We start from the raw sequence: 17,368 nt of genomic DNA, 5'->3' as shown, positions 1-17,368 counted from the left end.
AGGACACTCCACGACCAATTGCAAAGTCTTGGGAGCAAGACTGGCCGCGAAGCTACTCGCTGGAGAGCTTTCGGAAGTAACTAGCGTCAAGGATCTCATCCTCGATTCTGATCGGCCTCCAAAGACGGATAGAAATTCGTCCGCTGAAAAATCCCCTCAACGAAACCAACCTGGGGATAAACGCGGTAGGAGGCCAGATGACAAAGGGAACGATAACAATCATCGCAGAGTCAATATGATCATCGGAGGATCACAATACTGCGGCGATACCGTGTCGGCCATCAAGGCTTACCAACGGAAGGCAGAGTCAAGTGCAAATTGGCTTACATGGTCTCCTCCTCGAAACGGCCAAAGTTGCTCGATCACATTCACATAGGAGGAAGCCGGCGGTATCGACCAACCTCACTGCGACCCGCTCGTCATAGATCTCATCATACGAGATTTAGAAGTCGGAAGGGTACTCGTCGACACGGGAAGCACGGTCAACGTAATCTTCCGCGACACTCTCAAGCGGATGAGTATCGAACTCGGAGAAGTAATTCCGACGCCAAAACCACTCACAGGTTTTTCAGGCGAAGTGTCAATGACTCTCGGATCAATCCAATTGCCAGTCATGGCAAAGGAGATCACGAAAATCGTCGAATTCGCGGTAGTCGATCATCCCGCTATCTACAACGTGATCATGGGAACCCCATGGCTCAACGCCATGCAGGCAGTTCCGTCAACCTACCACCTGGGTCTCAAGTTCCCAACGCCGAGCGGAGTCGCGGCCATCTAGGGATGCCAAAAACAGTCGCGACTATGCTTCCTCGCGGAGCATAAGTTAAGGCAAATCACGGCTTCTGTAAACGGCAAACGCGCGAAGATAGATCGATCTTCAGCCAAAAGCGCCCCGGGAGAGGACGAAGTAAAATCGTCTATCAACGCAAACGCATCGGACGTCGAAGCTCGACATAAATCCGAAGCCCACGCGACAACTCAACCGGAACATCCGGAAAATAGCGTCGACCCAGCCACGATCGACACGGTCAAGGCGGACATCGCGACATCTACCGCCGAGTAAGAACACTCGCGGCATGAAACAGAACTACGAGATGGCTTGATCCTCGAAAGGGGTACGTAGGCAGCTCGTCAAAAGACGAGTTCAGCTATCCCCCTCTCTAAAAAGGGGGGGGAGTGGGTGCGTATACTCGTATACTCCCACTTAGAAAAATCTTCATTATTGTAATCGAGTTTTTAGAAACTTCAAAAACTTTTACTACAATATACGTTGTCCTTTTTATCGAAAACGTTTACGCTTCAGTAAAACACAAAGGAAACTTTCAAGACACTCCTGAAAACGTTAAGACTCTTGTCTGCGGCCCCTTCCGGCCCAAAAATCGTAAAGATTATCATCTTTCAAACACGCAAAAATACACGTATAATCCTCGAAATAACTGCGAGACATCGCAAAAATTAAAATTCGAGGACAATACTAACAAATTGTCCGAACGCGACCACCAAAAACATTACACCCCGTTCGTCGATTGGCCCCGACGAACACGCCAGCCGTCTTAAACAAACGCAATTCGATCTTTAACAACGTCCAGCACAAGGACAAAAGCGCGCTACAACAAAAATCCGAAATTTTGGTTTAGCACTTCCAGTTGATTCTGAGAAGATGCTCGATTCGTACCATACAAGTCATATAAGTCGAGAACATATCGCGGACTTTAAATCGATGCGAATCAGGAAGAAATCGCAACAGGAAAAACGATAGCCGGCTAGTCACCGCACAAACCTTAACCGAAAGTAAACCTAGGTCTTGCCCTAAACCCAACGCTCTGGTCTCAAACATCTCAAGGCATGATATCTAAAAGATACGAGATCCTAAACCATGTCTCTCCGTTCGTAGCGACCGAGCTCGAGCCAAAGCTCGGTCGCTACGTAGCGACCGAGCGATCGTCCCGCTCGGTCGCTACATAGCGACCGAGCCCGAGCCAAAGCTCGGTCGCTACGTAGCGACCGAGCTCAGCCAAGCTCGGTCGCTACGTAGCGATCGTCTCGAGCTCGGTCGCTAGTCGCTACGTAGCGACCGGGCTCGAGCCAAAGTTCGGTCGCTGTGTAGCGATTGAACCTTTCCGAACATCGATACGACACCAGTCCTTGCATTCTCGTCAAACCTTCGAATGCTATCTCCCGAAGACCGTAGCAAGCTCAGTCCATGTTTCCTGCTATTCTAATTCATCGATCAAACTTCGCGGATTAGAAACCGCGGAAAACTCGTAGTAAACGTGTCAAGTCGGAAGACGGTCCAAAGGGACCTAAAACACGACTCGAGGCCCATCCTACGATTTTTCCTAACCAAAAGCCCGTGAACCACAGCGTGGTTCACGCTTGGCCCACGAAGAAGGATAAATGTCAAGTTTCCGCGGATAAATACGGAAGTTTTGTAGATAATTGTGAAGATCGGGAAAATTGGAATATCTCCATTTTTATGATATGACGGCTTAAGGGCAGAAGAGTAAAAGCGTAAACCGACCTTGGAGCTAGTATATAAGGAGTCCTAGGCGAGGAGCAGAGGAGGGAACTTTTTCAGAGCAAACTTAGCACTTAGAGCAATTTAGGCAATTTTTCGTTTTTGTTATTTCGAGCTGCGACTCAATTAGGTTTAGCCGTCTTAGGGTTGCTAGAACTAGGATTCTCGCCGACAGCTCTCGAGCCCAGGCTTATACCTTGTTGTAACGCTCATACGCAGATTCGGAATAAGATCTACTTTGCTCTCTTTTCGATTTCTTATTTTTATCGTTGTTATTCTCGTGTTCTGATTACTTGACGTGTGGTAATTAACAGATATCCGGGTCCTCTGGAAAATTAGGGTTTTCTTAGTTTCCTTATTTAAACGGAAATCGACAGTGCGAATTTTGGTTCCCACAAAGACCTTTTTTTTTACCACACATGTACAAGACCTTATAAATTGTAATAATTGTCTATTGGGGCCAACTGGGTCAAGAGACAAGACTTGGTCTTCTACTTCTTCTTCCCCTTTCATAAATATTTCATTTCTCAGGTTTCTATATAGTTTCTTCTCTACCTTTTTATAAATTTTCTGCTTGTCTATCTCTTACATTAAATCTAACCCTAAATCATTAGTATCCCTAATTACGTTTTAAAAATCCCAACTCCCTTTTTAAATATATTTTGTTTGTTTTTTTCTCAGTTTGATATTGGCATGGCTGGTCTCGATCTAGGCACAACTTCTCGCTACGTTCACAACGTCGAAGGCGGCGGTGTTGGTCAGTTCTCCACCGACAACCACCACGAAGATGGCGGTGGCGCTGGAGGAAACCACCATCATCACCATCACAACCATAACCATCATCAAGGTTTGGATTTGATAGCTTCTAATGACAACTCTGGACTAGGCGGTGGCGGAGGAGCAAGTGGTGAGCTCGTTATGCGGCGGCCACGTGGCCGTCCAGCTGGATCGAAGAACAAACCGAAACCTCCAATGATCGTCACGCGCGAGAGCGCAAACACTCTTAGGGCTCACATTCTTGAAGTCGGAAGTGGCTGCGACGTCTTCGAGTGTATCTCTACTTACGCGCGGCGGAGACAGCGAGGGATTTGCGTTCTTTCCGGAACAGGAACCGTCACTAACGTCAGCATCCGTCAGCCGACGGCGGTCGGAGCTGTTGTGACGTTGCGAGGCACTTTCGAGATTCTTTCCCTCTCTGGATCTTTTCTCCCGCCGCCTGCTCCTCCAGGAGCGACGAACTTGACGATACTCCTCGCCGGAGCTCAGGGACAGGTCGTCGGAGGTAACGTCGTTGGAGAATTGATGGCGGCGGGGCCGGTGATGGTCATGGCGGCGTCTTTTACGAACGTGGCGTATGAAAGGTTGCCTTTGGACGAGCACGAGGAGCAGTTACAAGTCCAAAGCGGCGGAGCAAATATGTACACGGAAGCCACCAACGGAGGTGGAGGCGGAAGCTTGCCGTTCTTCAGTTTACCAATGAGTTTGCCTCATATGGGAGTTGACAACTGGCCGGGGAATTCCTCCGGCGCCGGTAGGGCTCCGTTTTAGCTACTGTTTTAACAAACTTGAATTTGTTTTTTTTTTCATATTTTCTTTGTGACGGAATTTATGGAGTTATGATTTTTTTAAAAAATTGTTCATGTTTTCTCAGTACATGGTTTAAGTTTTTTTTTACTTAGTTATCGATATATATTTTAAAGGTTCTAAAATAATATTCGACTATATGAGTAGTTTCATATATATACAGCTTCTAAAATAATAGTGGACTATATGAGTAGTTCATAGATAGAATCTCTGGTTTTTAGCACAGTAACTCATTTCGTGACAAAAAAAAAAAGCACAGTAACTCATCGACAGGATTAACGGTTAGAACTTTTATACAATACTAACATATCCAATAACGATATACTCTAACGCACATATTAACTATATTACCAACATACACACTGTTTTCTATTAGATTATAATATAATTTCGTAATGTTTGTTAGCAACGTTTTTATAACCAAAGTCACGAACATAGCAGTAAACAATAAAAAATAACAAAAGTTGATCTAAAACACTGTAACCCTCAACCCCAAGTTGCTGTCTTGGGCAATAGTTAACATAGAATAGCAATGTTTTTATCACAGAATGATCATTAATACATATTAGATTTAGATATATATATATTCGAATGTTTTTATATAATGCAAACTTAAAAGGAAAAATAACAATCATTTAGCTCGCTAGGGTTTTTCCAAACACATGACTGAATAGATTGTCCGCCTTATCAAAGTTTTGAGGCCATCAAAACGACAAAAAGTAATAAAAGACGGGAAATACTAAACGACAAGAAATTAAAGTAATGCTAGTAAAATACAAAGGAAAGTGCAAGTGGAGTGCTAATTAAGAAATAAAATTATTAATCTACCATTTCGATTCCAATCATACCCTTAAGTGCTCGACCCATTTGATGCTAAGCTGGCACACACGCAATTAACTAAAGCAAAGTAGCTGAAAATGTTCATCACAACACATTTACTATTGATTAACAATCATTGCTCATAGTAGGGGTGGGTGTTCGGGTACTCGTTCGGGTTCGGATCGGATATTTGAATTTGGATTTTCGGATATTTTGGTATAGAGATCTAAAATCCGTTTGGATATTTCTACATTTTAGGGTATTTTAAGTTCGGGTTCGGTTATTTCGGATCAGGTTCGAATATTTAGATTTTGAAAGAAAAATAAATTAAATTCTTCATTGTTTAAGTGTATTTAAAATATATACTTTTAACTTAACTGATTTTCTAATTTTTATTAGATTAAACTATTAATAAGTTTGATGATAAAATTTAAAAAATAGAAATACACTAATTTAGTTGTTATTTTAAAATTTTGGATGCAATTTTTGTTAATGTAAGGACAAAAAAGCTTGATATGTATTTTAATTGAGCAGCAAATGATTTTATTCATAATTGTATATTATCTAATTTTGAACCATGTGCAACATCAGTATAAAATATAAAATTATAGAAGTAAACTAGAAATATAAAATTAACAATATACAAATATACTTAAGTAATATAATGCAAGTAGTTATCATTTTCGGTCAACAATATACTTAAGTTATCTAAGTTACTAGATACAAAAGTGTTCATATACAAATATATAAATGTGGGTAAAGAAGAGACAGCCATGATTTTTACCAACGTACTACGGATCCTTGCCCTTTCTTCAATGGAATCCAACTAACTTTCACAAATATTGATATTATTAAGAACAGCATTCTAAAACAAGCTAATCAATCTTTCTTTATAAAGTTCATAAAGTTGCAAACGATTACTTGTTAAATATAGTTTCATATAACAATTATTAGTGAACCATTGATCAAAACATCACATCCGAATGTTTGACCCCTAAAATTTCTTTGGTTATTTAAATAATACAATGCCTATTTGTTATCTTATGAAGCTAGATTAGATTGACAAACTACGCGTACCGCTCAGTGTTTTTGTTGGTTGCAAGGGAACAGTTTTTTGTTGGTTCATTGGTATCAAATCTCATAATGGGCCGCATTGTCTGTAGCAAATATTAATGAGCCTTCTCGTTATAGCACAAAGATCACAGATATTTCGAAGCAAACCGATCCTCTAAAAACACTATGAATCAAAGACCGAGTATAGCATCACAGTATACACGTCTAAATGGTTACAACTTGCAACATCACAATTTATTTCTCTAGCAATCTTGAGCGTAGAAATCAATGATCTCGACGACATCCATATCCGAAAATGAAGAGGCATCGTTACGAAGAAGCCACAGCAAGTGCTCGAACAAGATCGAGTCGACATGATCAAGCCACACTACTCTACCAGTCCGGTTTAACCGGCTCTTGGTACGATCCTTAGCCGAACCAATGATCAAGACTCTAAACGGTGTCTCTTCGAGGACGTACGGTTGACCATGAACTCTTTCTTCTCCTTCCCCACCACCACCCTTATAACCGAATCCTCCATATCGTCGTCGCTCAGATTCCGGTATGCAAACCGCCGCGAATCAGCCGAGGATAGACGACGGAGTTTCATTACAGGGGAAATCAAGCAAGCCATCTGAGAGAAGAATCAGAGTTGTCAAGATATAGTTTAACAAGAACAGAAAAAGAGAGTTTATAAAACGGTATGAACACAAATGAATGGTTTTAGAGTAAACACGGTTTCATTTATAACAGAGACGGCAAGCTTTGGTACGTGACGAACTATGGTTGGTTAGTATTGCTGCGATGTTATATATCAAAGAGTTAGACAGGCCACCCACAGGCTAAGCTTTCTTCCTCCCATCCACATGTTTTTAGGAAGAGAGCGATTTTACTCGTATATATGATAGTCTTGTAGCTACGTACCAAGAAAGGGATATTTTTTCTAACTAATTCTTCACGTCTACGCAAGCTTGGCATTTATAACCTAACAAAAATATTAAATATGAAACGAAAATGATATCGTTATATAGTGTTGTTACAACTTATTAATATGATTTTCCGGATTCTATCAGTTTTTACATCTACACAAAATTACAAGTTATTATGTTCAGCGAAAATGATATATATATATTGATAATCGTGGTATTCCAAAAAGTTTAAAAAGTTCAAAAACTAATCACTTAAGACGTCTGCGATTAGACAGACTCCAACAAAAATAACAAAATTCACAGGTGTAAACTTTTTACCATCAGAGCTGAAAATTCTGTTTTAATGAAAATTATATAATACATCGTGAATTTAGATACCTTTTCGGTATTATTTTTAGAATTTGTAAATATCGATTTTATGGATTGACAATCAGTTTTTACATCTACTGAAAGCTCACTAAATTAATATGAACATAAACGCTCATTTTAATCTAGTATGTATGTTGCATTTGCAGATAGATTAAATATTATTTGAACTTTATTTATTTTCGAGAGCATACATTTTTAGATATAAATTGTGTAACATTTTGGAAGAAATCTTAAGCAATATATAAAAATAGATGACTAATCCATCACCAATTGGTTTTAGGATTGAAAACATCTAGCTTAACATACATTAGAAAGAATCAACCAAGATAATTCACGTTATTTTTATTAGATAAGACGCAAAAGCATACATATTACATCTACACAAAATTAACATCTCTTTGCGTTTCATCAGAAGCAACAAGTTATACTGTTTAGCGAAAACGATATATAACATCGTGGATTTTGATACCTTTTCGATATTATTTATATATAATTTGTAAATATCGATTCTCTGAATTCACAATCGGCTTTTACATCTACAGAAAGATCACTAAACTAATATTAACATGAACTCTCATTTTAATCTAGTATGCATGTTGCATTTGCATAGATTAAAGATTATTTGAAGTTTATTTTATATCCGAGAGCAATCATTAGAGGAATCAACCAAGATAATTCACTTTATTTTTATTAGAAAGGACATAAAAGCATACATACTACAGAAGCAAACTAAACCGCTAGTCTTAATATAGCTTAGTTTTAGATCTGTCCCGGTGGGTAATGAGCAGCTCCCGTGGTTCGGCTAGGGTAGGCGGTGTGTCCAGGAAGGTGGTGGCGGTGAACCTGAGCGTCCGCCGCATGCTCAGCCTTAGACTCGTGGAGCTCGGCCTTGGCCTGCGCCTCCTTAGACTTCTCTCGCTCGTGAGCCATCTTCTTCTCTTCTGAAGTCCTAGCCATAGTCTTCTCCGCATGGCCTTGTGCCTTTGCTCCACCGATGTTGAGCTTCTCCTTGGCCGTGCTGGCAATGTCGCTGATCTTTTCCTTCGCTGAATGCATCTTCTTCTTCTTCTTCTTGAACCTAACTTCTTTTTTTTCCTTTGCTTTGGTTTGCCTTATGACCTCCTGACTCGCGATTAAATATAACGACTAACGGCGTAAGACTAGTCGAGTATGCTGGTATCGCCACGTCCATTACGCATATACGTGTCACTAGTCACGCCTATGTACGTGGAGAATACGTGCACACGTAAGCCCATGCAAAAGCTAATGTACACGAAGACAGTTTATTCATTTTTGCTTTTTACATAATCATATTCGTTTAGTTGTCACAGTTTTCGATATCGACGTTAGTAGACGTCGATATCATAGTTTTAATTATAAATGCAGATTTTTTTGGCGATCGACGCAAGAACGCAGTATTTAGATGCAGACGCAAACGTACAGCATCATTAAAACAAATAAAAATTTATTAAAAAAATTGACGGAATCGCAGATAGATAGCTGCGTCAACCAAACGAACCGCACTATTTTACAATATCTACGGGGAGATATCATTTAGCGCCTGGCCCAATTAAAGGCCCAGTTAAGTATAATATTAGCCCATACTGTTTACCACTTACACCCACACACACAAAACACCACCAGAATCTGAAACACTTCTGTCTTCTTGTCTGTACCTAAGTTCTGTCGTCTCTGCTGAGAAATACATTCATCGCCGATCAGTAAGTTTCATCTACCCTTGTTCTTTCAATTTTTTATTCTCCACGTCTCCTTTCGTTATCACTATTTTCTCCTGATCCTGGTTTGGTTCACCATTCATCTATCGATTCAATTGATCTTCACTCTTTCAATCTCTTCTCTTCAGATTCTCGTATATAGATATATCATCCGATGGGTTGTTCTGTGAGGTCGAAGCACGTCAGACCGAACCGGAAGTCCCGATCCACGAAACCCCAATTCGATCCGTCTTGTCTCCTCAACAAGACAGCTCTATCAACTCTCCTTGATTCCAACCCTAGTGGCAACTTCGAGGACAATGGTTACGGTTACTGCACCGAGGAGCAGCTAGAGGATCTACTCCTGAAACATCTGGAGCATATATACAACGAAGCTGTCTCAAAGCTTGTGTCTTTGGGCTACGATGATGACGTGGCGTTGAGAGCTGTTCTGAGTAATGGGTACTGTTACGGTGGGACGGATGTGTTGAACAACATTCTGGATAACTCACTGGCTCATCTGAGAGGTAGTAGTAATGGGGAGGAGGATGAGGATGGATCAGAGCCTGTGTTCGCTGATCTGAGACAGTTGGTGGAGTACTCGCTTGCTGGTATGGTTTATTTGTTGAAACAAGTTAAGCCGAATCTGAGTAGAGGCGATGCGATGTGTTGTTTGCTTATGAGCGAGCTTCATGTCGGTAAGGCGAGTACGATTGATATACCAACCTCTGGAAAGGTGGATGGTGATGATGGTGCTAGAGAGATTGATTGTCCTAGGAGGTTTAATCTAACGCCGTCGATGAAGTGTTTGCTGAGAGAGAATGTTGCTGCGTTTGCCGCTGGTTATCGTGCTAGTAAGAAGTGTGAGCAGCCGCCACAAGAGAGTGTTAGTTCAGTGCTGGAGAAGTTCCAGGATCTGAATCTCGATGATGACAGCGCGCCTGAGAAGGGAAAGGATGATGCTTTGATAGGATTGCTGCGTCAGGTTCAGGATCTGAAAAGGCAAGTGGAAGAGAGGAGAGAGTGGGCTCAGAAGAAGGCGATGCAAGCTGCGCAGAAGGTGAGCGATGAGCTATCCGAGCTTCAGTCGTTGAGGAGTGTGAGAGATGAGAACTTACGGTTGAAGAAAGGGAAACAAAGTGGGGAGGACTCGACGGTGAAAAGGATATCAGAGATGGAGAGTGATCTTAGAAAAGTGAGCAGTCATGTCGACAAGGCTGGTATGATAGCGAGGAGGCTTGAGAACGAGAATGCAGTGATCCGGGCTGAGATCGAAGCTTCCAAGCTGAGTGAATCAGAGTCGCTGACGGCTTGCATAGAGGCAACGAAGAAGGAGAAGAAACGGTTGAAGAGACTTGTAGCGTGGGAGAAGCAGAAGAAGAAGTTGCAAGAGGAGATTGATGGTGAGAAAGAAAAGATTAAGGCACTCGAGAGCGGTTTAGCACAGATCAAACAGGAGGAAAAAGAATATGAGGTAATGCATAGGAGGTTGGTTTATTTTTCATATTCTTTTGCATTTTATTAAATATATATTTACAGGAGAAATGGAGGGAGGAGCAGGAAGCAAAGGAGCAGGCGTTGGCTCAAGTGGAAGAAGAACAACGGTCCAAGGAAGCAACTGAGGTGAGAAACAAGAGAAATGTTGAAAGCTTGCGGTTGAAGATTGAAATAGATTTTCAGAGACATAAAGACGATCTCCAGAGACTTGAACAAGAGCTCTCTCGGCTCAACAAGGACTCTTCAACTGACGCAAGACTCCAGTCAAATAACATCTCCCAGACAAAGGGAGAAGTGGTGTTTAAACTGCTTGAAGAGCTGGAGAGGCTTGATGGGTTGTATGAGAAAGAAGAAAGTTATGACCGGGAATGTTTAATCTGTATGAAAGAAGAGGTTTCGGTTGTGTTTCTCCCTTGTGCTCACCAAGTTGTTTGCGCGAGCTGCAGCGAGAGCTTCATGGGTGGTGACAAAGCGACCTGTCCTTGTTGCAGAGCTTCGGTTCAGGAGAGAATCCGTGTCTTTGGAGCGACTTCCTAGTCAAAATATTTCTTTTTGTTCAGATATAATACTTGTCTTTTTTCTATTTTAACTTAAAACTGATGGAGCATCTCTGCTTCATATTGTTGTCTCTTTTAAGTTCAACTATGGCTTGAATGTTAAGCATTTGGTCTTTTACATAAATAAGTCTTTTTGAGTTGTTAAAAGATGTTCCCTGGTTTATGATCTTCCTAGGACTGACAATGTAAGGTAAACAAAATTAAAGCTTCTTTACCCAAACTCTCTAACACATTCCCTTTTAACTAAAAGTTTATATGGTAAGTGTTCCATTTTTAAGAATATCAGAATTTTGAAGCCTCTTATGTTTGAATAATGTACTGTGATACATTACGTGTTTGTATGGTGACTTTGCTTGAAAAACAAACATAACATGGGTTCCAGGAGGAATATGTTCTCTGTATAAGATTCTTTACATTTGAAAGATTTGTCAGTGAAAAAAGAAGAGAATATTAGTAGTGAACAACAAAATCTTTAAAAAATTTAACCAGACTGGATATTGATTGACTTTGACTGTGTTGTGTCGCTCAATAATGAACTACTTCGTCGTATCTAGTTCGGAGCTGCCACGTTTCTGCGTATCTAACAAAGTCTCCGTATAAAGACATGTGTCTCCTTAGATATTTTCGGCTTTTAGAAAATAACGTTTCGAATCCGCGTTTGCGTCTCAACACGTGGCTCCCCCACCCCCTTTGTTTTCTTCCTTTTTTGTACTACCATATGCCCTGATTCTCTGTTGTCGCAGCGTGCACGCAATCGCAAAGGGACACGCGTCCCCGTGACCAATCTAATCTCGACACATTTAATGGCGGGAGCATCACAGAATCTGTTGTTCAGACAAGAAGCCACGTGTATCACCCTTGAGCACCGTACCAACCGCTATAAATACGTGAGGATCGCGACGCTGCGTGTAATTAAAAAGTTGTTAAAAAAAAAGCTAAATGATTTTTTCTAGAAGGGTAGATTCTCCGTCAGTCCCAATGAACTCGTCTCGACCGCTCCGATTCAAGCAACCGAGTCGGTTACCGAGTTTCGGTGAAACGGGGATAGAGAACGAGCAGGTGTTGACTCTCGTCTTCGAGTCAATCAGCTGGGACATCCACACGATATGCGCCGTCGCCTCCGTGAGCCGTAGGTTCTGCGCGATCGCGAGACGTGTTCTGTGGCGTTCGCTCTGCGTTCACCGCGCGCCGGGGATGGCGGCGGCATTGTCCGGATCAGATCCGAGCGGGAGAATCGACGGCGGTTGGCAGGCGTTGGCGAAGCTCATGTTCTTCTGCGGCGGCGGCGAGTCGACTCGGTCGCCGGGTCACTTCGCGTCCGAGTCGAGATTCTCGAAGACCTCCGGGAGGTTTTTTCTGCCGAAGAATTGCCGGGGAGATCTCTTGTACGTGAGCGATCCGTGCGAGCACGAGGCGGTGGGTGGTGGCGGAGACGAGCATTTAGGGGTTTTCAGAGGGGTATTTAGGGAATTTATGAGGTCGAAGACGAGGCAGTGTCTCGTGAGGAGACAGGCGGAGTTGGAGGAGAAGGTTAGGTGTCCGTATTGCGGAGGGCGCGTGTGGAGTATGAAGGCGGCGCGTTTGGTTCCTAAGAGCGCGGCGAGGCGGTTGGGGTCGCGGGACGGTGGGTTAGAGTTTTACGTTTGCGTTAACGGGCATTTGCACGGTACTTGCTGGCTGATTCCGCTCTCGTCGGATGAAGATGAGAGGGATTTTGATGGTGAAGAAGATGATGATAGTGATGATTTTTTACGGCGGTGAGATCTACTCTAGCGGTTGTCGGCTTTGGAGTCAGACACTAGAAGAGAGGAGGTTTCAGTTAGATTGTCTTAGGACTCGAGTTGAAAAATCTCTACACTATTGATTTGTGATGGCTTTGAGAACAATAAAGTTTTTGATATATTGTTGTCATTTTACCACCTCTAATTATTATGTGTTATTTGGGCCCGGGGATGGAAGCATAGAGCTACAACAGTAAGATTTGGTTATATATGTTTTCATCCACTAATCTTTGAAATAAAATCATTCAAAAGTTATTATCCCTTATATATTAAAGGAGAAGCATTATAATAAATGCATTCACATTATAATAGACACGTGGCAGCCTCATAATGATTTGATAATAAATATGCTAACGCGTTCACACTATATTCATAAATGTGTTCATACTATATATTTTGTATTTTTTAATATAAAATTCATATGCAAGGTTCCAATAAAACTTTAGATTTTTTCGGTTCGAATCAAAACAAATAACGAATCAAAAGCTAAACTATATATATATATATTATTTTTATTGTTTACTCATAAAGTTGGACAAAATATTTATAATTTTTGATTCAATTCGTTATCCGTTTTGAATTGAACCAAAAAATATGGATATCTGTAACACTCTACAAAACAAATCAGTTACTAAAATACAATTAAAAAAACAAATCACAAATACCAATATTTTTAGGAGCAATTATCAAATTTGATCTATTCTATGAATATATATACATATATGTACAGAATTATATATATATGTTATATATATTATAGTTTATATAAGTTTTACAATATTTTTATGAATTAAATTTATTATATTAGGTATTAAAATTTTAAAAGTAAATAATATTTTATTTTTGTAATAAACGTTATTATTAAATTTTCAGTTTTTTTTAAATTTTATTTACGGATCAAATCGGATATTCTTTAAAATTCTAAATCATTTCGGATATCATAGTCACCGATTATCCAAGTGGCTAAAGATTTAATCGACATGAATGCCTCCAAATACTCGGATATTCGATCTGTGCCCACCTCTATTTACGGATATAGTTGATTTTTTTATATGAAAAAAATTCACTAATGTCAAGGCCTTTTTAATTTTTAATTAATTTTAATTTTATCTGTTATGTATTATTTAAAACAAAAATATCATTAATATTAATTAACAATATCTTTATATATTTGTCATTTATTTTTATATACTTTTACATACACATATATGTGCACCTTGATGTGAGCACTTTATAAGTATTTACCACTACTGTAGTATCTATTTTTTTTTAGAATTTGAAATATTTTTTTTCTTAATGCTTCTTTCACTACCGACCAAATTGTAGTGAAATGATTAGTCTTAATAATTTTTTTTTCTTTTTCTTGAACTATTATCCGTTTACAAACTATAATATGAAACCATTGATTCGACATGACAATTATCTAAAATTTATAACATAAAAATAAACAAATAATAATACTTTTTTGTTTTTACCGAAAAAACTAAAAAATCAAACATTCTAACAGAATAAACCAAAAAATAATTTAAAACTGAACCAATATCTAGATTAAACAGATTTAATGTGTTTTTATTAAAAATAACAAAACTAATAATCACATCCCGCGCAAGGCGCGGGTTATTACCTAGTATATGTGTTATTTGTAGAAGACAACTGAAACTATCAAAGTTTTATCAAAATACTACTCGCCAACGGATTGTTAATGTTTGAAATTTGCATGCAAAAGTTACGCTGTCTTCATTTTCTTATAGAGGTTTCTACTTGCACAAAACATTATAAACCCCATTGATTCCATTAAATAGTACTGATACCAATCATTCTTTACCAATAATATTAATACAAAAAAACATTCCTACATAAACATAAGAAGGAAACAAAAAGAAAAGAGTACTTGGCGAAAACTATAGTAAGTTTTTGCCACCCTTTTGATGCATTTTGAGTTTCTCATAGGTACTTTCCTGATGATTTCCAGATCCTACTTCCTCCAAGTGCTATCACTAATACAGTGCAGTCATCATGATACTTTCTTCGATCTCCTTGCGGAATATCCAATAGCTCATGAAACCCCATTCCTGTTTTTTTTAACAAAACATTAATCACCAAACTCCGCAAACCAGTTACTATAAAAGGTACAAAATGTTTTGTTTTACCAGCTTTCTTGGCTGCACGTACTAGAAGTTCCTGTATAACATGTTGAGCAGGATCTCCATCTGGAAACTTCTCCATGGCAAGAGAAACAACTTCCTCGTTGCTCAGGTATTGGTACAACCCATCAGACGACAGAACCATGAACTGATCATTCTCTGTTAGCCGGTAATGACGTAGAGACGGTGTGCATGATATGTATGGATCCGTCCCAATGTACTCATTTCTAAACATTTCCAGTAACGCATCGTTCAGTTTAGGCTGCAACAAAAAATCCACACTTCCTTTGTGAGAATTACGGTAATGATAATAGTTTTTTTTTTGTGATTTAAGAGTTGATATTTAGCCTAACCTGCTTCAAGAACCCTGCTCCAAACGCTCTGGTCACCTTAAGCCGTCCTTTAACTCTGTCGTTTACTATGCAATGCATGTCATCAGGGTGCTCGTTTTTTATTCTCGTTACTTCCTGAGATGTGACAAGAATATTGTAAGTGTATGATCCTAGACAACAAAAGCTTAACAAGGTTTCAGAATTACATCTTCGATGCTCGTGCTGTGATCTGTAGTCAGCTGCAACGCCACCAGTTTCATGTCCTGCGCATATGTTTCGTTGTCATCCACAACCGAAGGCTCTTTGATGTCACTGTCTCTGTCCAAATCACTACATCTTTCTGTCTCCACACCCCCACCCGTTTCTTTAACCTCATGCTGCGCAACGAGAGCTCTACTATCCCCTATGTTCATTATATACACATCATCATCTCTCATCAACGCAACCAGCAAGCAAGAACCCATCAACGCAAGCTCAGGATTCGTGTCAAGAACCTTATCAGTCATTTCTAAAAACGCTTGCTCCGTGGCTTCAAGACCATTCGACATCGCTTTAAGAACCAACTCGTGATCAACCGTACCGACCTTACGTCTCTTCTTCCTCTTCTCAACCGTTTCCTCTACTCTAACGCTATCTACCACCTCAGCTTCGCTTGAAACTCCTTGTTTAGACAAACCACGCTTCAACTTCGACAAGAACAGCCACCTCTTACTTCCGACAGAGACAGCATTGCCTCCGGTAATAACATCGTCAACCGAGAACGCAAACCTATCGGAGCCTGAAAGATCCAACCCGTCTTCCGCTTGTGCCTCCGCGAGAAGCTCCCATAAACGTTTCCTCTCCTTCACTTCCACCACCTCTGATGGACTCTTGCTCGAACTTGCTAACTCTGTTGTACTACTATCTAACCTATTATCACCTTCCTCTTCTTCCTCAAGTTCCCAGAACAAGCCTTGTAACTCACTATGAACCGCACGGTAAAGATTCGCCATGAGAAACTCCGGCGCGTCGGGGCCGTTAAACCCGTCGTAGATTCCGGCGAAGAGCCACCCTTGCTTCTCAAAAACAGCTAACTGCACTCTGTCCTCTCCCGCCTTCCCCAGCGCCCACTGTAACTCGTTCTCACCGGCGGAAGCTGCCTCCGCCGCCGCTTCGCCGCCGTCGGGACTCACGGTGTTCTCCTTTTTAGCACCGACGACGAAGTTCGACACGGGGAGAACCCACGGCCGCTGCTTCCTCTCCCCGAAAATCGGATGCCACGAGAGACTCTTCTTCTTCCTCCTCTTCCGCCTCTTCTTCGAGTAAACGCCGCCGAGCGGCGCCGAGAAGTGCACGCCGGCGGAGTTAGATCTCGAAATCTCTCCGGCGGGGTCCAGCGGTCCGGAAGTCGCGCCTCTCTCGATCGGACCGGACATGAACAAACCGTTACGCTCGACGGGACCGGAGCGGTCCGGTCCCAACGGCACGGGCTGAAGCGGGAGAGCGCTAAACGACGACGTTCCTTCGAAGCCGTTAGCGTTCACGACAGAGCTCCTTAGGCTGCCGCCGAAAGTGCTCACAGTGGCATCGTCGTAAATATCGTCGAGCTGGAGGACAGTTTTGGAATTTGACGTGTTGGCGCTAACCGAGGCTCCGGAGATAGATCTGAACCCGGTGTGGAGCTGGTCTGATGACGCGGAGCCTCGGATCCGACCGGGAGATAACCGGAACGAACCGGTGGGAGAGGTGAACCGATCCGAAGGGAAGGGAGAGAGGAAGCGGTTAGAGGAAGGGACGTAGCAGTAAGAGTGGCCTAGAGTCTCATCCAACGGCTCACAGAGAGTGTTGAGTCGATCGGAATGAGTTTGATTCTGAGTTGATGGCGGGGAGTGTTGGCGGCGGCGGCGGCTGCGGTGACCTTGGTTGAAGCAAGGTAAGACGGAGGAGAATCCACCTCCCATCACATTTGATGGCCGAGAAAATAAGATTTTCCGATAGCAAAAATTTAATAATTTTCTCGGCGATTTTGAAATTGTGAGCTGAGAAGAAAAATAGACAGAGAGAGAGAGAGAGAGAGACTTTTGTCGTGGT

General features: G+C 41.3%; 5 protein-coding genes and 1 pseudogene across 5 annotated transcripts; 3 read left to right on the top strand and 3 right to left on the bottom strand.

Moving 5' to 3' along the window:
* Positions 1-2,837: 2,837 nt before the first annotated feature.
* Positions 2,838-4,168, top strand: LOC125609317 (AT-hook motif nuclear-localized protein 21-like). The gene has a single exon (XM_048780621.1). It carries the CDS (start codon positions 3,212-3,214, stop codon positions 4,064-4,066), a length of 855 nt encoding a protein of 284 aa, XP_048636578.1. The 5' UTR covers positions 2,838-3,211; the 3' UTR covers positions 4,067-4,168.
* A 1,614-nt stretch (positions 4,169-5,782) lies between these two features.
* LOC106414200 lies at positions 5,783-6,899 on the bottom strand (annotated as a pseudogene).
* A 1,029-nt stretch (positions 6,900-7,928) lies between these two features.
* Positions 7,929-8,395, bottom strand: LOC106414888 (late embryogenesis abundant protein 18-like). Its single transcript, XM_013855469.3, has one exon. It carries the CDS (start codon positions 8,326-8,328, stop codon positions 8,032-8,034), a length of 297 nt encoding a protein of 98 aa, XP_013710923.1. The 5' UTR covers positions 8,329-8,395; the 3' UTR covers positions 7,929-8,031.
* A 479-nt stretch (positions 8,396-8,874) lies between these two features.
* LOC106415711 (MND1-interacting protein 1) lies at positions 8,875-11,188 on the top strand. The gene is made up of 3 exons (XM_013856477.3): positions 8,875-8,993; positions 9,137-10,461; positions 10,527-11,188. Exons 2-3 carry the CDS (start codon positions 9,163-9,165, stop codon positions 11,019-11,021), a joined length of 1,794 nt encoding a protein of 597 aa, XP_013711931.1. The 5' UTR covers positions 8,875-8,993; positions 9,137-9,162; the 3' UTR covers positions 11,022-11,188.
* Positions 11,189-11,948: 760 nt separating this feature from the next.
* LOC125609316 (EID1-like F-box protein 3) lies at positions 11,949-13,077 on the top strand. Its single transcript, XM_048780620.1, has one exon. It carries the CDS (start codon positions 11,981-11,983, stop codon positions 12,800-12,802), a length of 822 nt encoding a protein of 273 aa, XP_048636577.1. The 5' UTR covers positions 11,949-11,980; the 3' UTR covers positions 12,803-13,077.
* Positions 13,078-14,595: 1,518 nt separating this feature from the next.
* LOC125609315 (protein phosphatase 2C 29-like) lies at positions 14,596-17,368 on the bottom strand. Its single transcript, XM_048780619.1, has 4 exons — positions 15,505-17,368; positions 15,320-15,433; positions 14,973-15,228; positions 14,596-14,894 (listed from the first exon to the last, which is right to left on the bottom strand). Exons 1-4 carry the CDS (start codon positions 17,236-17,238, stop codon positions 14,767-14,769), a joined length of 2,232 nt encoding a protein of 743 aa, XP_048636576.1. The 5' UTR covers positions 17,239-17,368; the 3' UTR covers positions 14,596-14,766.

This window comes from Brassica napus, chromosome A5, assembly GCF_020379485.1.
Source record: "Brassica napus cultivar Da-Ae chromosome A5, Da-Ae, whole genome shotgun sequence".
In the NCBI taxonomy this organism is placed as follows: domain Eukaryota; kingdom Viridiplantae; phylum Streptophyta; class Magnoliopsida; order Brassicales; family Brassicaceae; genus Brassica; species Brassica napus.
The sequence above is the reverse complement of the archived record's forward strand: the minus strand, read 5'-3'. Positions and strand labels throughout refer to the sequence as shown.

What these genes read in the sequence shown, in the direction of transcription:
- LOC125609317 (XM_048780621.1), top strand. Translation starts at nt 3,212, where the DNA reads ATGGCTGGTCTCGATCTAGGCACAACTTCTCGCTACGTTCACAACGTC.
- LOC106414888 (XM_013855469.3), bottom strand. Translation starts at nt 8,328, where the DNA reads ATGCATTCAGCGAAGGAAAAGATCAGCGACATTGCCAGCACGGCCAAG.
- LOC106415711 (XM_013856477.3), top strand. Translation starts at nt 9,163, where the DNA reads ATGGGTTGTTCTGTGAGGTCGAAGCACGTCAGACCGAACCGGAAGTCC. An exon ending in AGGAGGAAAAAGAATATGAG is followed by an intron (nt 10,462 to 10,526) that starts GTAATGCATAGG and finishes ATATATTTACAG; the next exon opens with GAGAAATGGAGGGAGGAGCA.
- LOC125609316 (XM_048780620.1), top strand. Translation starts at nt 11,981, where the DNA reads ATGATTTTTTCTAGAAGGGTAGATTCTCCGTCAGTCCCAATGAACTCG.
- LOC125609315 (XM_048780619.1), bottom strand. Translation starts at nt 17,238, where the DNA reads ATGGGAGGTGGATTCTCCTCCGTCTTACCTTGCTTCAACCAAGGTCAC. An exon ending in ACAGCACGAGCATCGAAGAT is followed by an intron (nt 15,434 to 15,504) that starts GTAATTCTGAAA and finishes GTCACATCTCAG; the next exon opens with GAAGTAACGAGAATAAAAAA. An exon ending in ACGTGCAGCCAAGAAAGCTG is followed by an intron (nt 14,895 to 14,972) that starts GTAAAACAAAAC and finishes TAAAAAAAACAG; the next exon opens with GAATGGGGTTTCATGAGCTA.